Source organism: Mobula hypostoma, chromosome 18 (assembly GCF_963921235.1).
Source record: "Mobula hypostoma chromosome 18, sMobHyp1.1, whole genome shotgun sequence".
Taxonomy (NCBI): domain Eukaryota; kingdom Metazoa; phylum Chordata; class Chondrichthyes; order Myliobatiformes; family Myliobatidae; genus Mobula; species Mobula hypostoma.
In genome coordinates this window covers 33,355,938-33,382,446 of record NC_086114.1, presented here as the reverse complement: position 1 = coordinate 33,382,446, position 26,509 = coordinate 33,355,938, and the positions used below count along the sequence as shown (strand labels likewise).

Below are 26,509 nucleotides of genomic sequence, written 5' to 3'. Positions count from 1 at the left end.
GTTGGTGCCAGATGTATGGTGACACTTTCTGGCTTCCCCCAAGACATCCTCGGACTGTGTTGGCTGCTGAACCAAGTCGTGCATGTCACTGTACATTTTGATGTTTCGATGTACACGTGACAAATAAAGGTAATGAAAATAAATAAATTGGGCAGTGCTTGCTCATTGGGCTATAAGAGCTTGTTATTGTGAAGTATGTCTGAATAAACAAAATAAAATAAAATAAAACATAATCCTTTATTGAAACTGTTCCAAGGATTACTCCTCAATAATAATGACCAGTTAGGCACAGAGAGAATCTGTATTTCCTAACAAGTGCCTCTATCAGCTCAGGTCACAATCACCTGTGTGGCCCAAGGCTACAAGCAGTATTGCATTATGGCTGTCCCTTCAGCCTTGTGCCTTAGGTCATTTCTTTTGCTCTGTCCAACTCAGACTGGTTCAAATCAGTCCAACCAGGTCACCCAACAAGCAGGCCCAGCTAATGAGATCACAGGCTATTCCTTCTGTAAACCTGTCATTTTACTTAATAAATAGTTTCCTATCTAAGGCCTCAGGTTTAGCAGATCATTTGCAGAACCTCCTTGTGTCCATGTTCAACTGCTCTGATTGAGTTATCCCGGAGCAATAATCAATTCATCAAACTGTTCATAAAATGGCAGCTACAAGGACAGTCTCAGAATATGGCTGCCTCCATCCCTGTTCACTGGTTTGTAGATTATAGTTCTTTTCAGCCAACAAAGGCTTCAACCAAATGAAATATGTTTTGCTACCTTGACATCACACAGAAATCCTATCTACCGCTTCTTCTACAGGATGGCAATTTGATCCACAACATCAAAGAATTTTGAAGCCATTTTACTCCTATTCTAAATCATTTAAGGAAAAGTGTGGCAACCTTTATTAATATGGATCTTAAAGACATTGCTGAGTTCAATCTATATACTGTACCCAAAGCTGAAAATCAATGAAGATACGTTGCAACAGGAAAAAACCACTAAGCCTCTTCTATTTGTCCTTCTATAATCGGAGATCCTTAACTTTATTCATTTACTCAGTAGCGTTAACAGCCTTACCAAAGATTAAGATTAGCTTTATTTGTCCCATGTACATCAAAACATCAGAACATATAGTGCAATGTGTCATCTGCTTCAAATCAAATCAGCGAGGATTGTTCAGGCAGCCCCGCAAGCAGAGCCAACTCCAACATAGTATTTCAACAGCAATATACCTTACCACCACTCACTACCCCTCTGGGGAAACTGAAGCACATGGTCGCATGGAGAACATCCAAACTTCCTACAGGCAGAGATTAAATTGATCTCAATCGATGATTGCTGGTGCTGAAACAACGTTATGCAAACCACTAAGCCTCTGGACCAAAAGTTCATCAAACTCATTGCTCAGATTTTTGATTGACTCCTTTCAAGCAGTAGCAGAATTCCACTGTGACATCCTCCTTGAGTGTGGAAGAAATAGCTTGCTGAGGAGCAGAGATGAACAGGAGAGCAGCTGGAAATAATTTCACAAATAGATGGTGCAGTTACTATACTGAAGAAGGCAGAACATTTAAGCCCAGTCCTCCTGACTCCATTGTGCAATCAAGTTGAAAGTTATCTGTTAGGTTTTCATGTGTATTTATAAGGATCAGTGTGTAGTTTTGATTATTAAGAAATAGATTAAGTAACAATGGGAAGTAATTTTACCACAAAAACTGATACCCATTTGTAATACTTGCATTCTACAGCTACCTGACAAAATGTCTTCTTATTTGTTTGCATTTTTCTTTCTTATGTAACACGTTGTAATGTTTCACTGCTGAGGCTAAGGTAATGGTTTCTCTGTGGCAGCAATGTTTGGGTTATGACCAGAGATAACGGGGACTTTGGAATGTATGTTAGCCGATGAGAGGGGTGTTGTTCTTTCTTGTGGGTCTGGAAGAGGGATTTTCGTGGTCTTTTGTCAGTGAGAGATGAAGAAGGAAAACATGTGTGAAGAGAGCTGGTAGACCACCGGACAGATTGGACTGGAAGTGAGGGTCCGAAGGTCAGCGACGCTCGGAGGAGGTCGATGGTGGACGAATGGCCGTATCGGTGAGCTCCAACGTGCACTTTTGAATTTTTCCTTAAAGTGGGCCTGTTTTCTTTTTATTTTCTTTACTAACTATATTCAGATTAAGAGTTATGAAGTTCAATCATTTAATTGCATGTGGTGTACTATCTGATATTTTGCGGTGCAGGTTTGTAACCAGGCAACACATCACACAGCATCCACACAAACGAGATTTCTCAGTTTGGCTGGGCCAGAGGCTGTCTTCCCCTAGACAAACACGTGCTGGCTAAACCTGAGGGTCACACTTACTTCCAAATGTATTGGATCATTCTTCAGTAACTATTCCTTACAGTGGAGTGATATTGGATTCCTGACAAAGATCATGTCCCAAGCTCAGCACCAATTCTCATCATGTAATTTAAGAGCTAGCTATAAACTACTACAGTATCTTGTTTAAATTAGTGCAGGAATATTAAAATAGACCAGAAAATAATATATAATTATATGTGTTACATTTTTCAATAAGTTTGATGTGGTAAAATGTCTGTATTTCAACATCTGTTGGGGTAGTGTAGTAGGGTAATGTAATTGGTGGAAATGTACATAATTCACAACCAGCGACATTGAGTTGGGCTTCACTTTAAGAAACAGGTCTGACATGACGATGTACTTTTGGAAAGAACTTTCAACGTGCTTTGTGTTCGGGTTTTGGAGTTCAATAAATGTGTTCAAGAAAAAGTTTTCTTAAATTTAAAACGCCTCGCATTGTTTTATTTGCGAAAATCTACAGTGTGTGTTTATTTGGAGAAAATCTTTTGATGTTCATCTTTCTCAAGAGTGGAAGAATTGGAAGCTAAGAAGTCTTTTGAGCCCTCAGTAAATGATGTAGAGTGACATCAAAAAATCTATAATAGTTGATGAGTGGATTAATGCACTGGGGAAGAGATAAGAGAAGCTGATAGAACGTTAACTGAAGTCAGAAAGTACCGAATCAGTTGTACAGTGGGCCCTGGAGAAAGTATCTTTTTGAAATTTGAGCATGGAATTTATCTTAAATGTGAACATTCTCTGTATGAATGGCATCAGATTAAAGCAACTCATAGACATAATGATTTTTCCTATTGTAGAGCTTTCAAACTGAGAGCCTTTACTTTTAAATGATACAGGATCAGATGCTGAAAGAACTCATTGTATGACAGTATAAAATGAACATAAAATACTCATAAAATGAACATAGATCCTCCAGGCATACGCTGAAGGAAGCTGTAGATAAGCTTACAGTTTTAAATGAAACTAATTGATGTCTGTTGTTGGTTTGAATATGAACCAGAAGTCTTTTGTTGCTGAGCTTACTGTTGGTCGCTGCTAAAATTTCCGGAAGTTAATTTACTAATTTTATGACTCCTCACCTAAAAGCTTTCAACTTACAGTTCCAAAGAAAGCCCTGAACTTTTATTCTTATTGTGGCATCTTATGCTAACAAGGGGAAAGAAGAAATGTTTGAAAAAATGATTGAGAAGGCCCAAGGCTGAACTAGTTGATCATTCGCACAACGGATCTGAGATGGTTGCCCCGCGATGTTTCTCCCTTTCCAGATTGATCAAGTCTGATTCCATTTTTGAGAATCCTAGACTTTCTATTCTCTTCAAAGACCTGAAGTCTTATATATTTGTTCTATGAATTTTCTGTGTACCCTTGGGCCTCAACATTCTTCCACAAGACCCAAAATTGGTCCTAATACTCCAACTGGGGCATAACTAGTGATTTACAAAAGTTTAGCACAACTTTCTTATTCTGATTTAACATTAACAAATCAAGGAAAGTGTTAATAGGTAAAAGAAGGAGAAGGTATTTACATGGGTGAAAGAGTTAAGGGTTGATAATTGTAAATCAAGTGTCAAATTGCAAAAGGACCAGATGTGACAAAAAAGCATTTCTTTCTGTACGTTCTGGAGGATTAATGAAAACAAATTCAGAAAGGAAATGATTGGATGATTATTTAAAGAGTGCAAAAAAGGGAATGAGCAGGATCTGGAATGAATTGCCCAGCTTCTGGGAGTCCAGTAGACCTTGGAGATAGATAATAAACTATCTTGTAGACAAAAGTTCAACTTTTATAAATCTCTTTCCCATTCTCCCTTTAACTTTGTCTTTCTCTCATTCCCACGAACCCCTCACTGATTCTTGAGCACCCCTACCCCACGAACCCTGAGGGTAACCTACCAGCACATTTTTCAGATGTGAAGGAAACCAGAGTATCTGAGGAAACACATGTAATCACAAGGAGAACGTGCAAACCCCACACAGATCAGAGGTTGGCATCAAAAGCAGAAGACTTGTTGAAGTGATGAGGCAGCAGTCCTGCCTGCTGCATCACTGTGTTGTTCTTATGACTATCACCTTGCACCTTGCAACCTGAGAGGCCTTCTGCTCCACATCAATTTGGCGTAAGAATGTGAATGGATCTTGACTGCAATGAACTGGTGTGGCTTTCCAAATATCTGAGATTCTTTCTTTCCTTAAGAATAATTACCAACCTAAATGAGTTTCCTGAAATCCCTCCCAAGATCTGCAACCGCAGTGAACCAATGAAACAGATCTGCTGGCCTCTCTGAAACCCATGTAACGGAAGAATGTTTCCATTTGTTATTTGAACGTAACAGCTGAATATGTGCAAAGAATTCACTGTCAGGGATAGTTTACCAGACTCTAGTAGATTTAGGAACACCCAACAAATTTTGCTCCATGTAAATGAAATTTTATCTGTGGTCTTTTGTTATCAGAGTAATTAATGGTTTTCTAGACAAACCCCATTCAACATTAACACCTTTAGTAGCATACAGTTTCAACCAGTAACCCAAGTATATTCTGCAGAAATCAGCAACAGGAAAGATTTAATGGGCATCCATATTTAAGGACAAAGAACTGTCAGAGTAAATGTGATCATTGCAATGTCCTCTGGCCAAGAATTCTACATTTTGATGGGATAGTTTCAAACTGAAAGGTGGGGAGGTTTATCTGAGACCATAGTCTGCATAGAATTTGCCAAATCTGAATCACTACTAGATTTCTTTCTACTTTCCCTTCCATGTTACTGTAGTGCTCTTTCTCTGGATGAAGTGTGTCATCTAAGCAAAGATGTATCCTTCTGTGGCTGAGGTATGACTGTAGGCGGCAGATGTTAGGTATGGCAGTGCTGTAGATGGACAGCTGCTCCCTTAAGTGTCTGTTCATCGGTTGTCACTTGCCTTCTTTTCATTCACTCTTCCTCTTTCTACTTGTCCCTTTTCTGCCACTCGGCAGGTCAATGCTTTTTCTTCCTTTTCTCCTTTTTCTTACCGTACTTTCCCAGAGTGCTTGATCTGTCTCTTCCTCTTCTTTCTGTCTCCTGTTGCCAGAATCCAAGAGGAGCTCTGCAGCCTGGAAATGGGACACCTGTTCTTCCATAACAGAGCGAATGAGCTAAATAGTGAATGAACTGCAATAAATCGGCATAACATTGTGGGCTGAAAGATCTGTTCTGTGCTATACTGTTTTATGTTCTGAGTCACAAAGAATTGAAGCCAGTCAGTCCATCCTATTCATTTCATTGTGAAATCAATAAAACTTAATCACCTTTATGTTTCCTCCTTTATTTCCTCTATCTTACAGGAATTTTTTTTCTAGAAATTATTACTCTTTGATGAAGTTCCTCCTCTCACTCATCCATTTACAAAACAAAAATGCACCTTTGTAGCATCCTTCCTGTCTCCTGCCTGAGAAGTGACTGGGATCTGCTCCAATTTGCCTACCAGCACACCAGGTCCACAGCAAATGGCATTTCATTGGCTCTACACTCAACCCTAGAATATCTGGGTGCTCTTTATCGACTACAACTTGGCATTCTATATTATTATCCCCTCAAAACTAATCAATAAGCTTCAAGATCTTGACCTCAATACCTCCTCGTGCAATTGGATCCTGGACTTCCTCACTCGTAGACCCCGGTATTTTTGGATTTGCAACAACATCTCCTCCACAGTATCCATCAGCACAGGTGCACTGCAAGGCTGTGTCCTCTACTTACTTTACATTTATAACTGTGTGGCTAAACACAGCTCCAATGCCATATTTAAGTTTGTTGATGTCACCACGTTTGTTGATCAAATCAAAGGTATTGATGATCAGCATATAGGAAGGAGAATGAAAATCTGGCTGAGTGGTGCCATAGCAACAGCCTCTCGCTCAATGTCAGCAAGACCAAGGAGCTGATTATTGAGTTCAGGAGGAGGAAACCGGAGGTCTATGAACCAGTTCTCATCAAGAGATCAAAGGCGGAGAGGGTCAGCAACTCCAAATTCCTTGGTGTTATCATTTCAGAGGACGTGTCCTGGGCCTAAAACTTAAGGGCAATAATGAAGAAAGCATAGCAACACCTCTGTTTTCTTAGAAGTTTGTGAAAATTTGGCATGTCATCTAAGACTTTGACAAACTTCTATAGGTGTGTGGTGGAGAGTATATTGAGGTGGTTGCAGCACAGCCTGGTATGGAAATACCAAAATCCTACAAAAAGTAGTGGATATGGCCTAGTTCACGGGTAAAGCGCACCCCTGCATTGAGCACACCTACACAGAGTGGTGTCACAGGAAAGCGGTGTCCATTATCAGGGACTATCACCATCCTGGTCATGCTCTCGTCTTGCTGCTGCCATCATGAGGAAGGTACAAGAGCCTCAGGACTCACACTAACTGGTTCAGGAACAGTTACTATCCTTCAACCATTAGGCTCCTGAACGAGTGGGAATAACTTCATTCAACTTCACTTGCCCCGTTACTGAGTTGTTCCTACAACCTATGGACTCATTTTCAAGGATTTTTCTCATGTCTTCAGTATTTATTTATTATTATTAATTTTTCCTCTTCCTTTTGTATTTGCACAATTTATTGTCGTTTGCATATTGGTTGTTTGCCTGCTGTGTTGGGTGTGCTGTTTCAGAGGTTCTATTATGCTTCTTGGATATACTGAGAATGCACGCAAGAAAATGGATCTCCGAGTTATTTGTGAATGGTGATATATATGTACTTTGATAATGCATATACTTTGAACATTGAATAAAGTAAAATGCTCCGGAAAGAGCAATCCAAAATTGAATATTGAGACACATAAGGAGGTATTAATTTATAACACGTACTTTGAACCATCAAAACATACAATGAATTGCATTATTTGTGTTGAGTCAAATCAGTGAGGATTGTGCTGGGCGGCCTAAAAGTGTCAGCACACTTTTGACACCAACATAGAATGCCCACAACTCATTAACCCTAACTGTACAGTTTTGGAATGTGAGAGGAAACTGGAGCACCCAAAGAAAACCCACTCAGACATAGGGAGAATGTACAAACTCCTTAATGACAGCAGTGGCGGAAACTGAAACCAAAGAAGTACTCGCTGGTGCTGTAATATCATCATTCTAACTGCCATGCTAAAGAAACTTCTAAATGACTGCCATAAGAAAAGGGGGAAAAGGGTATTTATTGGGTGAAATTCCAGGACTCCGTCCTAATGACGCAGAGGGTATGGTTGTTATTTGTGGACAGCTGAAAAAAAGGGGATTGCTTAAGAGGAAGGAATTGCAAAAATGCAGAAATGCATTTAACAGATGGGGAGGAATGGGAAAGGCCACAAAGAGATTTGTTCCTTGTGGTTAGAGGTTTAAGCTGGGGTCAACAATGACACTAAGGCGTTGAAGGACAGATTGCACCTCAAGCAGTTGCCAGGAAGGAGGATGGATTTAGTGACTATGGATCAGGATTTTGTTTTGGGGTGAATGGCAATTGTTCTCATGATCCCAGCCTTTGGTGAGAAGAAATCGAGGTGGCAGGTAAGCACAACAAGGCACTGGTAGAGTTGACGAGATAACTGAAGTGGGATGCTGGATATCATCCCTGTACATACACTGCCTTATCTTTGCTCCTCAGTCATAGATTCAAAATTCAGATGCTTTCCATTACTCCTGACGTCTCCCAGATTTCCAAAGGATCCTTTCCAATTGTTTGCTTTTGTCAGACATTTTTTGACCTTTCCTCAAAAGTACCAAGGCTCAGATGGTTGTCTTATGTTTCAGTAACTCAAAATGACTGCAGTGATAAACATGCTAAGTGGATTAGGTTAGCGTTCCATAACAGAGACTTTTCATCAGTTCCAAGGGAGGGTCTGAGAGCTGAAACATTAAATCTGTCTCTCTAGGCACAGACATTGTCTAACCTACTGAGTGCTTCCAGCATCTTCTATTTTTATTTTAGATCTCCGGTGTCAGGAGTTTTTGTTTGTTCTCCTGATAAGAAGACTTATCAGGAAATGTTTGTAAATATTTGTAAACCAAGGGCTCTGAACCACTTGGAAACACTTACATCATTGGAAGATTTATCTCTCAGTTAGATGACACCGTAGACACAGTACTCTATTTTGTTCAAAGGCGTCCAATAATGTTTCACAGTGTTTGCAATGTTCAGTTCAAGGTTTGAGTTAGCTTCCACTTACCTGAATTTAACTGTTGTGTACAGGTCTGTAAATTGCTTTACTTTGTGCATAGTGCAGCCCTGAAGCACTTGGAAGCATTTATCTCATCATAAGATCCACCTCATGATGAGCTGACAGCTTCACATATGGGTTACATTTCATGCAGCAAATGAGAGTTTAACGTGAATTGAAAGGGGTGATGCAGATTCTGACCATGTGCTCCTGCTAAGCTCAGTCAGTGATGAAATCTTAACTGCTCTCCATTGGTTTAGGAATATGAACGGTTGCTGATTTGCTTTTGTTGTATTGTTATGAACAGAATTTGGGTAAAACTATAATCAATCTCCAACCCTTTCTAGCTACAGGTTAGTGTTTCACAAGATATCCATCTCATACAATGTTGATGGATGATCTGTCCCAGCTAATCTCCAAACTAATAAAACTGAGTAGTAATTTCCTATCTGTCCTAGAACAGACCAAACTTAACAGCAGTTACAATATAGCATGGTGTCAATGGACAGCAGACAAATGCCACAGCAGTTTAACAAGGAATGTGGTAAGTTCAGGAAATAGTTCACAAAGTATTCTATTATTCATGCTTGGTCATAACTGGAGATGCCCCATGCATAATTAGATGCTATCTCTCAGAAAGCAGTGTTATAATATTTCCCATTTCTCTGCCAATGTGTAAACATTAATGTTAAATGGCAGTAATGGTCTTTGCAAAGTCTATTCTGAGATATACATTCTCTGGTGACCTTTCCACCTCCACCAACACCCTCTCAGAGCCTTCAGCATCGTCACCTTCCAGAGAGGGTACTATGTACAGAATCTGTATCGATGAGAGATCAGTAGAGAGAGGAACAGAGTTAATATTTCAGGATGGAGACCCTTCACTAGAATTGGGGAAGAGAGAGAGAGAGAGAGAGAGAGAGAGAGAGAGAGAGAGAAAGGTAGGTTTATGTTGCTGAGAAGCTGGGAAAGGAAAAGGATGAAAGTAAAACCTCTGGAGTCAGGTTTATAGTGAAGTTGGCGAAATGATATAGTTGATGGATTAATGAGATGTGTTAGAGGAGGGGTGATGCAAACAAAGAAACACAATATCTTTCTTTAACTGCATTCGTTAATCCATCCACCAGGTTATTTCACTAAATCCACAAGGGCAGACATTGATATGATCCAGAACAGTCCCCTCTTCCAAGTTATAGCACTTAATGTGCACTGGACAACTCCATTAAACCACATGGGTATGGATGCGACTAGATGTAAAGAGAATTCTTTGAAAACCATTGTTTGAACTCATTGCATTCTGTGGTATATGCCTGTCGTACATTTGCACTGAGCTAAGCTATAATTGGTATTATCACTGAGGAGCTTCAGACAGGTGAGAATATGCATTGTGATACATGAGGTTTGAGGCTAGCAGGGAGAAGATTACAGCATATGAGAGGTAACCCACTTGTAGCATAAGTGCTCCCTGCCTACAGCGCCTCCCTGTGGTACATGGGTCAGAGAAAAAAATTAGCCAACAAAAATCAAAATTGCGGATGCTGGAAATCTGAAATAAGAACAGGAAGTCTTGGAAGCAGGCAGCATTTTTGGAATAAGGAAGAGATTTAATATTTCAGATCCAAGATCCTTCATCAGAACCAGTAAAAAAAATAACAAGGGCAACCTGAATTTTGACCGAGTATTTCCCTCTACTACTGCAAATACCAGCGTAAAACAAAACTCGAGGTAGTATACAGTGAAATATACATATTTTGGTAATAAATTTACATTGAACTTTGAACTTTGACTGGGTTGCCAGGGATCACCAGAATCTGGGATGAGGAAGATTACTCATTTTATGGAGGACTCTGAGGATGGGGTAGGACACAGACTTGTTATGATTGAGGGGTGGATTCAGGGACTGAATGGAAAACATACTTTTCTTCTCATGAACATTGTATCCTCAAACTAAATGTAAAACCGAATGTTAAAGAAAATTAAATTGTTTCCCTCAGTATCCATTACCAAAGGAAAGTTCTTGAGATCTGATTGATTGGGAGAGGAAATTATCTGCCAGAGGGGCACCTGAACAGTGACAAGCTTATCGGAGGCCCCTTTACACATTTGCAGTGCTGCATAAGGAGCGAGGCCATTGGAAATCAGTTTTGTCTTTCTCAATTAACCAAATGCTGCTGAATTAGCCAAGTATTTCAGGCCGCTCTTTGGGGAAGTGATTAGCGAGTAAGTAATATATCCCTGGGAGGTAGTTAAGAGAGATAGGCAAGTCTTTAGAGAGATCTCGTTTATTTTGTAATCTGATATTTGACTACATTTTCCAAATTAGCCTCCCATCAGAAACCATGGCTAAGACGTTTCTTTGTGCTGCTGTTCACAGCAGAGGAACAGAGCAAAAGCAATACAGGTTTGTAGAAAGTGCTGAAATTTCCCAGTATTTCCACATCACACATAATGTACTAAACTGAGCAGTGGAGTTTAATGTTTCTGACATAGCTGACGGACCTAACAGATTTACAGCTCTGATCCTAATGTGTTACTTGATTGAGAGTCAATGGTATGAGAACGTTTTATTACCTCTAGCCCCAATGACTATTCCATTGTATTAGGCATTTTATATGGATCTCACAGCTCTATGTTTAAGGTTCTGCGTTGCTTGTCATATGATATGCATTTCAGCAGATTCAGCTATAGCAAAATAATTCTCTGTTATTCCATGGATGTAGAATTATGCATTAATTCATTCAATATTGACACTGCCATTAAAGCTGAAATTATCTCAGTGAAGAAATGACTTCATTGACGAGGGATTTGAAACCAGTAAAGCCTCAGGAAAGAGTGAACTGCAGCTCTTATATACTCAGAGATGTGGGCAGACACACAGTTGTGAAGGCACTAATCATGGGGAATGGGTGGCACAACTCACCCAAAATGCTGGAGGAACTCAGGCAGCATCTATTAAAGATTAAAGTCTGTCACGAGCCTTGTGGCCCATCAGGCCGGTGCTTATGCCGGTTTCCATGACGTGAAGTGACTGAGAGTATGAGATTCCACCTCGATAGGACGCCAGTCTATCGCAAGGTTAACCCCCAGCATTTTTGCCGGTACCCATTCTCAGCTGGGTAGACTGGAACATTGTGTGATTAAGTGCCTTGCTCAAGGACACACATGTTGCCTCGGCCGAGGCTCGAACCCACGACCTGCAGATCGCTAGTCCAACGCCCTAACCTCTTGGCCACGCACCACACAGGCAGCATCTACGGAAACGAATAAATAGTCGACATTTCAGGCTGAGACTCTTTATCAGGACCGTAAGGAAAAGGGGAAGAAGCCATAATAAGAAAGTGGGGGGAGGGCAATAAGCAAAAGCTAGAAGGTGATAGGTGGAAAAAGGAAAGGGCTGGAGAATGAGAATCAGGTTTAGTATCACTGTCATATGTTGTGAAATTTGTTATTTTGTGACAGCAGTACATTGCAATACATAATAATAAAAAAACATATAAATAACAATAAGAAATATATTTTTAAAATTAAACAAGTAGTGCAAAAAGAGAGCAAAAATATTGAAGTAGTGTACGTGGATTCATTGTCCGTTCATAAATCTGATGTTGGAGGGGAAGAAGCTGTCCCTAAAGTGTTGATACGTGTCTTCAGGCTCCTGTACCTCCTCTTTGATGGTAGCAATGAGAACACAGCATGGGGGTACTAAATGATGGATGCTGTCTTTTTAAGGTATTGCCTTTTAAAGATGTCCTCGATGCTGGGAAGGCCAGGCCCATGATGGAGCTGGTTGAGTATACAACTTCCTGCAGCTTTTTCCAATCCTGTCCAGTCATCCCATCATTCCAGGTGTTGATACAATCAGTTAGAATACTCGCCACAGTGCATCTGTAGAAATTTGTGAGTCTTTGGTATCATACCAAGATTCCTCAGACTCCTAATGAAACATAACCACTGTCATGCCTTCTTTGTAATTGCATCAATTTGTTGGGAAAAGAATGCTCTTGACCTTCTGAGATTTTTAAACTCAGGAATTTGCAACTGCTCACCCTTTCCACCCCTGATCCCTCAATGAGGAGAGTTAACTGTGGGAGAAAGGGAAGGAGGAGGGGCACTAGCAGGAGGAGAAAGGCAGGTGAGGAGAAAAGAGGGGTCCAGATTTCGATATTGAAGAAGAGGGAATGGGGAGGGGGAAAATTACCAGAAGATGGAGAAATTGATGTTCGTGCCACTAGGTTGGAGGTTACTGTGTCAGAATATGATGAGACTTTGCTTCTCCAACCTTGGAGAGGCCTCATAGTGGCTGTAAAGGAGGCCATGGACAGCATGTTGGTATGGGAATGGGAAATGGAATTAAAATGTTTGGGCACTGGGCAATCCTGCTTTTTCGTGGATGGAACAAAAGAGCACAACAAAGCCATCCCACAATCTATGATGTGTCTCACCAATGTGGAGGAGGTCACATTGGGAGCACCGGATACAATACTACAAAATATATGTGACCTAACAGGTTTGCAGGTGAAGTGTTGCCTCACCTGGAAGGACTGTTTGGGGCCTTGTATGGGGGTGATGGAGGAGATGAATGGGCAGGTGTAGCACTTCTTCCACATGCAGGGATAAGTGCCAGGAGAGAGATTAGTGGGGAGGAATGAATGGACAAGGGAATGATGGAGAGATTTATCCCTGTGACAACTGAGCAATTGTGCTAAACATGTGTTTAAGAACTGAGGTAATCTGTCACATGCTGGGACCTGGAATGCCTTCACTGGGAGAAACTGATGTAACATACGTTAAAAGCAGGGCTAATGGGAGCTGATTAATCAGAGAGAAGGTGCGTGATGTGTTACCTGGGTATTTTAGTGATACTTTGCATATTCTAGTTGATATGATTTGATTAATTTGAACTAATCAGAGGTGGTCATCATAACATTTTGGTAAGTCCCTGCTTTCTGAAGCTGAAGCTTAATGAACAGGTAAACAGGTAGTGCCGGTATGGTCTAACACTTGCGAAGGGAAGACAGAACTTGTTTGAAACCAACAATTTCAATACAGTGTGTTGGCTTCCAAACTGTAGCTATCTCAGAAATGAAAACAGAGCATATCTTGTTCCTTTTTGAAATTGTGTAAATGGCTTCTGATGTTTTGACTTGTTATGAGCTTTTAGTTACAAGAAGAAAACTTGAAATTACCACTTTTATGATGTGCCTTCTTTGATATGATATTTTGTTTCTTTACAAAATAGAGGAAGATAACTTTAGCCCATGAGTCAATGCTGGCTCACAGAACAACTTCATTTCACCCATTATATTCTCTATATCCTCCCCACATTTCCATTAACTGCCCCCTAGGATTCCCACTCACCTATATACCAGACACAACTTGCAGTGGCCAATTAATGTACCAACACACACGTCTTTGGGATGTGAGAAGAAAGTAGGATACCTGAGGTATACCTACATGGTCACAGGGAGAACATGCAAACTCCATGTAGATAACAACCAAGGTCATGAATGAACTCAGTTCACTGATGCTGTGAGACAGCATCTCTAGTGGCTGTGCCATCTTGTCACTCGGCTTGTGGCTCATGTTTTCAAATCCTTCAATAGCTTTACTGACTTTGAAATCTCCTCTGGCTCTGCACCCCTTCATGATGTTGGATCTTGTTTGGCCTCTTGATCTTCCCTATTTCATCTACCCCGTACTTTACAGCTGACCCTTCAGTGACCAAGACCCAGATTCTGGAATTGCTTCTTGAAACCTCTTCAACTCTCCTATCTTTCCTCCAAGGTGAGTCTTTTTATTCCATATTTGTTATTGACCTTGTCTTGCCAGAGTATTCCGTGAAAGACTGTGGAATTATCATAGCCAAATCACATAGTATGGGTGGAGGAAATGGAAAGTTCCACTAAGTTACGCTGTTGACAATGGAAACATGGGGCAAAGTTGTAAATTATGCACTTGCTATCTTATATGTGCCATGTGCTGTGTATGACTATTGGTACTCTGTTTTGCCCCTTGACCCTGGATGAACGCTGTTGTTTGGCTGTATTCATGGGAGTTCATGTATGGTTGAATGACAATTAAACTTGAACTTGAACATTGTGGAAATTGAGGAACACGAGGATTGAAGAAGTACCGTAAAAAAATAAAGGAATTAAGTAATAAACCCTTTGCAACTGCAAGACAGCAGAGAATTGGAGGTAAGGATTTTAAAGGGAGAATATTGCCACAATTTAAAGGGAATTCATTGCCACAGATGGCTGCTGAGGTCAAGTCATTGTGTATATTTAAAGCAGAGGTTGATAGATTCTTGGTTAGTAGGGGTGTCAAAGGTTACAGGGAGGAGCCAAGAGAATGGGGTTGAGAGGGATAATGAATCAGTCATGATGGAATGGCGGAGCAGACTTGATTCTGCTTAAATGTCTTATGGTCTAATATCCCTTCCAAATTCTTACCTTATTCTGAGGTGGATATGGTTCAGTGCCTCACAGGCAAAGCACTCCCCACCGTTGACAACAGTTACATGGAGCGCTGCTGCAAGAAAGCAGCATCCATCATCAAATACCCCCACCATCCAGGCCATGTCTTCTTCTCGCTACGTCCACTGGGCAGACGGTAAAATATCCTTATGTCACACGCCACCATATACAGGGACAGTTATTACCTTACAAATGTCAAGCTCTACCAAGGTGGATAACTTCATTCCCCACTACTCTGAACTGATTCTACAACCTACAGACTCACTTTCAAGGACTCTTTATAACTCATGTTCTTGGAGTTGTTTTTCATTTGCACAGTTTGTCTTCTTTAGCTTTATCAGTCTTTTTTATGTTTAGTTTTTCGTAAAATTTTATTGTGTTTCTTTTTTTCCTTTAAATGCCAGCAATAAATCTCAAATTAGCATATGCTAACATAAATGAATCTTGATAATAAATTTAGTTTCAAATTTGAATATTGGGCAAGGTGGCTCTGGCTGCAATAAAAGGAGTGGAATAGCAAAGAGGAAATAGAGCAAAAGAATGAATCAATGAAGTAGGGGCAATGGAAGTCTCCAAAGCAGAGGAACAAGTAATGAGGGCATTCAAACGTTCTTGGGAGTCATTGCGCCAAAGAAAGGTGGAGGTGTGGGGCTTTGAGCGGGTAAGGAAATGGGTTAAAAGGAGATGAGGCCACCCTCAGGGTGGAGAAGCAACGCCTCATATTCTGTTTGGGTAGTCTCCAACCTGATGACATAAGTATTGATTTTTCCTTCCGGTAAGCAAAATTCCTTCCCCTCCCTTCTTCTTCTATTCCTGCTCTCCACTTCTTCTATTCCCCACTCTGTCCTCTTAACTCTTCTCACCTGCTTATCACCTCCTCCTGCATCCCCGTCCTCTTTCCCTTTCTCCTATGATCCACTCTACTCTCCTATCAGAATCCCTTCATCTTTCCAACCCAGTTGGTTTAACCAATCACTTTCTAGCTATCCTCCTTCCCCTTCCCCACTTTTTTATTCTGGTGTCCTCCCCCTTCTCTGTGGGGGGGGGTGGTGTTGCAAGAGGGTTTGGCAATGATTCACTGTAAGGTAAAGAATGTTCTTGGTGTTCCAGCCACTGTAGATTAGAAAGCTCCACTTGAAATCCAGTTTCCATAACACCGGACAGAACCTGAATGGGCAGTTAGTGTCAGGCAGTAGGTGCTGATATGGTTGCTGACTCTGCCTCTCATGATGAAGTGAAGCCGAATTAGGGAATAAAATAAAAAATATATATTTAATGCCAAAGGCAAGACTGGCTTTAGACAGAATACATTTGAGCTATCCTAATGCTAGTCATAAACCTGCAAGTTTTGAACAAAATAGTTTGAAATCCAGTTATGAAGTTTAGGGTGATCAGAACATTTTTCCGTAGGTTGCCCGGGTCTTCCCTCCTCACTTTGCAAAATTTTCAAATTTAATTTTGTGTAACTTTTTAGCCTTTAGAAATTACCAACTACACGTAAAACAGGAAAGTTTGCAGGCTTGACACAGTGAAACGGCGTTGCTGTTTAGTTGGGACAGGTTGTGATTGGTGCCTACAGGTAGACAGTAGAGAGTCAGACTGACCCATTCTGCGCCACACTGTGGCTTAAGATACAGCTTGGATTCCTGACAAAAGTTCCAACATTAGGAGTTAAAGGGATTGGAGTTTCTACTCTAAGCTATGAAATTCCAGAGCCGAAGCTAATTTGTAGCAGTTGTAGGAACTACAGCATGACCGGCCTTAGAAAGTGCCGGCTTCAACTGCGTACGTTTGATTCTAAGATTAGCATGAGTGTAGATTCCAAAAAAGATCAATTAAATGAAGTCCAAGTTTAAATAATAAAAAAACAAGAGGGCTTTATATAAATAGAACTCTCAGTAAATTTATTGCAGAATTAGTAAGAAACATAATGCCAGAATTGCTCTGGTTTTCTTAAGCAATGCATAAAATAAATCATGTGCCAAGCAAAGGCAAATAATCAGAGAAGCTCCTTGAGGGATATGTTTCAAATGTACTGAAGTCATTACACTTGCCATGGCGTAACAGCACCAAATAAAAAACTTAATAATAAATTCTCACCAAAATCTCTTGTATAATAGCTGCTGACTTTCCAATAGTAATGTTAGATCTGCTCATTCTCAGGGACTGTTGTGCAGCTTTAACTGCACTAAAGGTTTCAGGTGGAAAGGGGACAGAAGTAATACAGCTATTTTGACTGCCTGCAAGCAAATCATGAACACTAAAAAAATGCTGTATTTCCACCAAGGCTACAATGACCATAATACATACATTTTAAAGATACGCAGCAAAATCGCATAAGACTGTGCAGCTCTCACTTCCCACGGTGTATCCATCAGTCATCTCTCATAGCCAAATAAAAGGGGTAGCTAAAAGGAAAGCATGGTCCAGGTTGACCTTAAACCATGCTTGTAGTTAAGCAGAAGAGAGACATTTGTAGAACCTGAAAACTAGCCAACTGCACATTATCTTAGAATTGAGGGTAAACGTAATACCTAGAAGTAAAAATAGATTTTAATAGGAGCAACATTTTCAGGATACTGAATAGCTTTGTTGAATAACATCCTGACAAAATGCAATTTCATATCAATTTCACCTTTAATTTCTCAAGTACTTTGAACATACACTGCAGATTATTAAATGCAAGCTCTGGGCACTGGGCACATACTTATGCATTACTGAAAACACATTTGTGAATATTTTACCTTTGAATATCACATATGGCCAGAAAGCATTTTTGTATTTGTCATTGAAGTTAGAATGTTAACAAATCCAGACAAAATGTATAAAATTTAATACCTTCATAGAAGATTGTCTAAATAAATTTTCAGCATTTTCCCTCAAATGTTTCATTAGTTTTTATTTTGTGGATATTAAAATTAGTAACATATTTCAGGGCTTAATTAATTTTACATTGCCTGTAATATATCAGATATAGGTTAATTTAAAAAGATCTATTTTGCAATTAAGGTTCTCTTTACAATTTACAAAAAGTTGGCAGCTAATCACATTTTTTGATTATCATAAAATCAATAGCCTTTCTCTTTTCAAAAAATTATGTCAATGCTTTAATTGCTGGGATTTAAGATTAAAAAGCAACATGCTTCTGGCAGCTGCCCTACAATTATTTAACTGCTTTCTCTCTTTAAAAAAAAAGCACAAACATTTTTTTGCTACCAGGAATACAAATATTAAATAAGTGAAAAGACGAATAAAGATTTGAACTGACACACAACACACCAAGATCAGGAATATAGTATAATCTACACTTAAATAGACTGCCATTGCTGGTATTATTATTAATTTACATATAAGAGCACAAAAGATCTTAGGTACCTCAATCTGTCCTGTTACTTTCAGATTAAAGGAATATTGTGGAATAGCAAATACTGCTTTATCTGATGATAGATGCATTTGTGTGCTGTAAACAGAATACATGGGTTTTCTGTGTTCTATACATATTGACATTTGGTGTTAACCCCAAATACACTTCGCTACTCAACACCATAAAACAGCATGTTGATCTTTGCAGGCGGAAAGGGGACAGAACTGGTATCAAGTTCTTAATTTGAAAGAGACACAATGCAGCTTTTATTCATGATGTAGCAATACAGCATGCTGTATTTAGCAGTTCATGTTCTATATCTTTGTGCTTCTATCTGCAGGCACAGGTCTCCACTGACATATTAGGGTACACCTTTAACACCACATTTTTGTTCTCATCAAAGAAGAGAACGCTCAAAGCGTTCATTTTGTCGGGTACACAGCAGGGCTCCGGAATTCCAGGGATAATCCCAACAGCCTTGACAATGCTCTGGATCGTTGCATGATTGGACGGGCGAACCACCTGTGACAAAATAAATTCATCAATTACTCAAAGTCCCCGTTCATAGTAGCTAGACTGATTTATGTTTCAAGTTTGTGGATTCACATTCATAATCCTCTTTTGCAACAGACTGCCCAGATAGAATTAATCTTATTAATCAGTGCTAGACAGAAATGTTCAGAATATTGCATTTTGACTAATTCTATGCATCCCAGTATGTTCAATAAACAGTTATAACTGGGATGTGCCTCCTAAGAGTTACTGAAACCACACATTTAACCATTTAAATCTGAGTTATTGTACAGACATAAAATAAAATGACTAATACTAAAGTTTATTTTAGAATTTTTCCAGAAATCAGTTCTGGGCAATGTGACTGAGGTATTCAATTTACAAATTTCACTCATGAAAGCCTATAACTCATAATCTTTGTTCCCTGCACTGTTTAGTTATTAAAACTAGATTAGGTCTTTTGGTTAAAGAAGGCATTAATAAATTAATGTACATCATTACATCACAATGATGACAGAAGGAAGGTACATCAACAGCTAACCAGCAATGGACAGGTGTAAAAATAAATTATATTCTTATTGAGGGCAATTATTGCTTTCAGAAATTATGGAATATTTTGTATGAAATTATATTTTACCCTATTATAGTCATGCTGAGGGAAGGACAATGCTAATTTTGTTTTCTGATATACCTGTAAAACATTTTGAAAGAAAAAAGAAACCTCAAGTACTAAAACATTTAATGTTCTCAGGAACTAAATATGCCTTATGCATATTTACATCTGAATAAAAAAGAAAGAATATGTTTGTCACAAAATGACTAAGATCCTTGCATTCTTTAACGAGGGCAGTTTTTAAGACAATGCATTTTCACATTTCCACTGAAGCAATTATGGATGATGAAAATACTTTTACATTATTATGTGAGTTTTATTTTATATAATTTGATTGATATATACATTGACTAGCCTTATTCTTCCTTTGTAATTCTGTGTTTGTTATGCATCTGTGTTCATTCCCATGAAACAATGTAGACAACCGTGTCCAATCAAGGCAATGGGCGGCCTCAATATTTAATTTGCAGCTTCGCAAAATAAAAGAGTTTTGTCTGCAGCAAGAAGACTACATCCTTCGACTCTTTCATCAGGCCTTAAATTAAATCCTTTGTCTATTATTTTTATAATACCTATGGTGCTATTCCTCTGCATTTTGCTGGCTGCTAAACTTTGCTTGCAAATACTTAAGTCACACTCTCAGCGATTCAGGAATAGCTTCTTGACCTATTTTAATCTATTCAATATACATAGTTGATTTACTTGTTTATTTATCATTATTATTTTTTCTCTCTCTGCTAGATTATGTATTGCATTGAACTGCTGCTGCTAAGTTAACAAATTTCATGTCACATGCCGGTGATAATAAACCTGATTCTGATATTTGTAGAAAATTGTCCCTTTGGACGTAGCTCCACTGGTAATGTAGGTGTTCATTGCTTATCCCCTGTTGTGTTAAGAAGTTGGTAGTGAACCAACTGCCTTCTTAAATCTCTGTTTATTTGGAGTGGTTTGAGAAGTTGCTTGCCTGGTCACAATAGAGGGTTGTTACGAGCCACCCTTATTGTTCTGAGGCCATAGTTACTGTTAGACCAATTTGGGCAAGGATGGCAGGTTTCCTCCTTAGAAAGAACTTTCTCACTAAGAGCTTTTCAGCCTTCGTGTTGGGAGTTTGTATAACACCAAAGCTTCATCACAGGTAAGGTGTTAAATCACCTTAAGAACCTGGAGGTTTCTTGTAAAGAGTATTTCTGCAAACACTGAATAAGTTATTGTACTTTCTAATGACAGACATTATTACTGTTCTCTGTTTTTTGTACCATATTCCCAATTGTCACTAAATAAGAGTTCATAAATATTATATGCCTTTAACCATAACATTGACATATGAACAGAATTAGGCTATTCAGCCAATTACGTCTGCTCCACCATTTAATCATGCCCGATTTATTTTCCCTCTCAACCCCATTCTCTTGCCTTCTCCCAGGGTAGCTTAAATACTACTGTAAATGGTATAAGACAAATTCAAGCTTGGTTCTTGTCTCACCTACTCTTGTAAGAAGGACCACATACACAAATGTAAATTTGACTGCTTCTGGAGGGGCTGTCAAGCATGCACAAATTACACTTCTCACTGCCTTTTCCAAAAGCTCCCTTCTAGAAAATGCAGTCGGACGATTAAAACAAAAACTTCACATCATCTTAAAAGTTCCTTACCCCAGTCAGTTAATCTGATTCTCGTCAGCTCCCCTCCCACCCCTCTATCTATTACCTCAATCACTGCACTGCAAACCCTTTAAAACAATTTTTATAATGCTGTTTACATTGTAAGTACATTACATGCTGCTATTTATGTATTTATGCACATTTTATTCCATATCCCTAGCTCTAACATTATTTTTATATCATTGTTTATTCTTCATAATTGTTGAATGTTGTTGTTTTTGTTGCATGTCCACCAACACACCACAGCAAATTCCTAATACAGTACATGCAAATGTATGTGAATAAAGTTGATCCTTGTTTACATATATATGCACCATTAATGGATAGTGCGAGGTGGTGGGAGGTTACTAGCATTACCCCTACTGCAGTATGGCCCACTCTTAATTATGTATGTTCTACACGATGTTCAGAATGAGCCCTGCTACAGTGGGTTTTATATTCTCAACCTGGCACAAGTGTTGTTAATTATAGTTTTCATCAGCATGCCACATTGTCCATGCTGAGTACAATTATTTACTAATTGCTTTTCCTTAATTATTTACAGCTGCCTTTTCTTTGCAGCGTCCAAGACCCACCAACAAAATGTTACGATGGTGTGAAGTCACTGAAATATTCATTTACTTGGATTAATTAGGGGCAGACTTCTCTCGAACACCCGAACAGCACAGGACATCCCTGTATCAAGTTGTAGCAGAAGTAATAATTACAAGGTGGCTTCTAATGCAACATGTGTACTGTGGTGGATAAAGGAGGAAAGCAGGCATGGACTTCCTTGACTTCCTTTGCTGTTCTGTTTCAGTACAGGGACCAAATAGTGACAGTTCACTACAAATGGCATCTTGGTTCCATCGTACTACTCTGCCCACGATATTGAGTAACGAACAACCCTCAAGAGGACTCTGAAACACACAGTTTATCGGAAACATTCTTCCTGATTTTCTTCGCAATGTCTTCAATAGCCTTTAGTGATCCAGGGAGCCCACTGCGCATCCTGTGGAGAGGTGGGCCTTACTGGGCATTATTCTCCATAGACAGTGGTACAACCTCCCTTGTTGTCTTCCAGTTAATTCTCCAAAGAGTCCTCTGATCTCAGGGATACTCTTTATGGAGCTGGCATGAGCTCTTTTGTTACCTGGAGAGAGCACACTCTGACATCAACCATCCAGGAAACTGAATCATCTAAAAAGGGACCATATCTACCTAACCTTTGTGACAGAATCCCAGCAGATTCCTGTACTAACCAAGAGACAGGCTGTTAAATTATATTGTCCTAGAATTACTGGTACACAGACCTACATGTGCATCGTCATGGCTGTATATGGAAGAAAATGAAAATTATAGTTTTCCTTTAAATGATTCACTCAAATAGCGACTCCTCCTCAGTGCATTCCCTAACGAATATGAAAGTGCGGAAAATGTATTTTCAGCTGTTTCCGTGTAATGAAACGTTAATTTAGATTATACATGGACTTTCCTCCATAATTTACAGTGGGAAGTCTCCATAGATATTTCTTAAAATTGGAGCTCAAAGGTAGAAAAGGGAGCTGAGAGTATAATATAAAGACTTAAGTGTTTTTCTTAGACTGTTCGGAGTCCGCATCTCATTAGGCATGGCGCGATCTTTTAAAGAAGTACGTAATTTCCTTAGCATTTCACCTTAAATACATGTCAAAATAACTTTAAAAGTGCAGAAATGTGTGTACGGAGGTTATCCACTCGTTCTGTGTTACTTGGCACAGTAAAATCACTGGGTCATTATGACGACCTAAAGAAAAGAACAGTGAGGGTTGTGTGGATGAGACCCTTGAATTAACCTTTTCGAGGTTATGAAGAACTCAGGCTGGTTAAGCAGAAGTTAATTAGAACCAGACTGCCTGCAACCCCCCGAAAATTTCGCACATAACTCAACCGGGATCTAGTTATCTTACCTTGGGCATGGGGAATACACAGGCCCCCGCGCAATAAAAGGCGTCGAATGACTTGGGGGATATAATCCATTCGCTCCAGCCAATATCAGCAAAATCTACTTTCAGGTACCTCCGAGAACAAGTCCTCGGCTCGTTCCACTGCCGTCTCCTCGCCTTCCGCATGGTCTTCTCATCAAAGCTTAAGACTTGCGACCTGACAAGTTGCTTGCCGTGATTGGGGTCCTTCCTCCTCCTCTCCTTGCGAGGCACCTTGGGTTTGAGGGGCCGGTAGGTTTCGCCCCAGAGATGATGCTTATTATAATGGTGGTACTCTACCTCGGGGAGCTCGTTGTTCTCGAGGGAGGGGGAGGAGAAGTAGGTTTCTCTTCTTACTCGGGAGTCCCGGGAGGCGTTAGGAGACTGTGTCGACTCTTCCTCGCTGGGCGGGAAGGGCCCGTACCGTTGCAAAGTGAGCCCCACACTGTTGGGCTCGGAAATGGCCAAATCGTTGGCGTAAACCAAGATGTAGGGTAGATTGCTGGATGGGGTTGGGTTGGGAATTTTGTCTGCAGAGTCCATTTGGGCGGTGACTATTAATCCGTCTGCTCTTCTAGCTTCCTTTACAATGTGAGTGATGTCGTTCAGGCACCAAGTACCCCGGCGGTGGGGCGTGACGCTCAGGTTCCCAAGTAACTTCCCGAAAGGTGAGGTGGGGGATCGGCTTCTGAAGGTCAAGTGGACCGGGTGCGCCTTGTAAGGATGGAGGAAGGGGCACGGGGAGTCTTTGGAGCGTTTGCAAAATACGGGCCTGTTTCTCCAACGTTTCTGCGTGAAAATGTGAAAAGTCGCCGCCAAAATCAACTCGGAATCTTGGATGGAGGACAGATTGAAATGGTAGAGAATTTTATGATCGATGATCTCTGCGGAAAAAAAACCGTTAATCACGTTAGCACACAAAATATCTGGAGACACTGCATGCGTTTTCTTAATTCATAACTAAAGATCATCTAATTGTGGAAACAAAATACCGCGAACGCTATGTACTTGGAGAAATGACAATTTAAGAAAAACGGGGCGTGATTCACTCTGAAAAGGAACCTGAAAGTAATTCTGCAGGACATTTAACTAAAAAATGATTCTACAGGGTAAACCTTCCATCTCATATACCATACAGAAGGCGAGGCATTTAAACGTGATGTTCAATTTTGTGAATATTAATATGAGCGTGCGAGTATCAGACAATATTCAACTAGGCGAGAGTATAATTCAGATACATTTTAGAATATGACCTTACTTTGACATCGGGTGGGTTCCAAGGAACATTTTTTTTCACGGTACGGTAGTTTCCAAGACTACCGAATTAGCACCAGAGGAATGGAATGATTTAAACCAAATACACTAAAACACGTATGAATTGAAGTCAGAATTTCAAACACTACGTCCATTATTTTCGCTTTGGGGATTTTTATTGCATCGAAATCGCTGTGCAAATATCTTGCTGTTATCTGCATTTGTACGTATCTGAACACATTCATTTACATTGTCACTCAATAAACAATTGTTCACATTTCATCTGCTATGTCTCCTGTGTTTTTACTTGCTTGGCACCTTTCATTCCTGCTTTATGGGTCCTTAACAAAATATTTGAGATAAAAAATACTTTATGGGCAATCTATTTAAATGACTGCGAACTCGTAAAGCGAGCTGCAATACGTTAAATGAAAGGAGTATTGTTTCCGAGCTTAGTGAGGGCACGGCTTTAGCTGACGAGTCTTTCAGACCTCTGGGCATTAACTTTTGTATTCTAGCTCAGGCGAACGATTGGGCAGTGATAGTTTCTTGTGATCTAATTGCAGAAACCTAACAGATCCGAGCATTTTCCCCAGTATTAGATGGAGCAAGATTTCATACAGTGGAAATGGTTTTATTTCGATCCAGATGGGCAGACCCTGGCGTTGGGCTATTGGGTGACAGTTCCTCACATCTCCACTCTCACTCTTCCACTATTAAAGGAAAACACAGCGAGACCATTTTCCCTCCAGGAAATAATGAGCAAAGGTAGGCAGCGCGTGATAAAAGTACGGCGAAATTTTAGGGGTATTTTAAACTGAAATTGATTCTGGGGGGACAGTAAGGTGCAGAGAAACCAGGGAACACAGTGAGAAGGGGGAGAGACATTGCAGAGCCGTGCAGATGGCGCTGTGCTGGGTCCTGCACACTGGGTGCCAGTAGCTACATTTAACGCTCGCATCTACACACGCACTCACATCGAGATACCTTAACCTGCACTTTATTGGTTCACTGGGATCTCCGAATCCTTTCAACCGCTTTCATCAACAACACTTAACGCTCGAATTGCCCTTTATCTTGACTATGTACAGTGGACATCTCTCATGTTAATCCAAACTCTTAATCTATACTCGCGTCTATAAGCCAAAGCAACCACAATGATTAGGGGACAGTTTCAGCCCTGCTGGAGTTCACGGGCTGTCACTGATGAATTTCTCCTTACCCTCTGTCGCTTTAAAGCTGCGGACAGTGTTACCATCCCTCGGCCGGTTGCCCTCACGGTTGTACTTGTCATACAGTTTCAACATATGCACAGCCACCATGTCCTGGCTGGCTCGTCCCAGCGCCGAGATGTGACTGGGGTGAGACGGGTGCAACTTGGAGGCGCCGAGCGAAGTATCTCCTGCGCCCTCACCTCTAGCCCGGACACTGGCAAAGGCGAGAGAGGCGAGCACCTGGAACAGGAAGCCGTGCTCCGGCCAGAAACAAGCCATGGTGCTGATCACAGCTCCTTCCAGCTCAGGCTCGGGCGATGTTGCTGCTGTTTTTTTCACGCCGCCTCCCGTATCTGAGAGAATGAAGGGGTCAGGATCGGGCACTGAAGCTGCAACGTTACTGCTGGTGCTCTGTGATGTCAGTTGAGAGGAGTCGCAGATAGAGAAAGAGAGAGAGAGAGAGAGAGAGAGAGAGAATATGTTTGTGTTAAAGAGAGAGCGAGAGAGTGAGTGAGAAAGAGAGAGAGAGAGAGAATTTCCTGCTGGTTCTCGGTGAAGCCTCTTATCTCCTTCTTGACGCCCGTTGTCACTGGGGTTGTAACTCCCAATACTTCTTGATGCCGTCTGAAAATGTGAAACTTTTCTCCCCCCAAAAAACTTTTTTAGGTTAAGATATCGGTGACGAAATTCATCCTCAAGCCAATCAGAGGTAAGGACTTCCTTAAGGCAGCCAATGGGTAGGCAGGTGCGCGAGGTTCCCGGAGAGGATGTCCCCCTTAACTCGCGCAGTGAGATGGAGCCTTTAGAGACGAGCGGTCCCTTTAAATCTCCAGGGGAGAAAGTCTGCCGTCCCAAAGGATCAAGGAGACGAAAACTTCCTTACATCGCTGCAACTTACATGGCCGAAT

At 40.4% G+C, this 26,509-nt stretch overlaps 1 protein-coding gene across 1 annotated transcript; it reads right to left on the bottom strand.

Moving 5' to 3' along the window:
• Positions 1 to 17,051: 17,051 nt before the first annotated feature.
• Positions 17,052 to 26,088, bottom strand: LOC134358186 (growth/differentiation factor 10-like). Its single transcript, XM_063070180.1, has 3 exons — positions 25,610 to 26,088; positions 23,119 to 24,017; positions 17,052 to 18,921 (listed from the first exon to the last, which is right to left on the bottom strand). The coding sequence occupies exons 1-3, from the start codon at positions 25,878 to 25,880 to the stop codon at positions 18,730 to 18,732; spliced, it is 1,362 nt and encodes a 453-aa protein (XP_062926250.1). The 5' UTR covers positions 25,881 to 26,088; the 3' UTR covers positions 17,052 to 18,729.
• Positions 26,089 to 26,509: the final 421 nt, after the last annotated feature.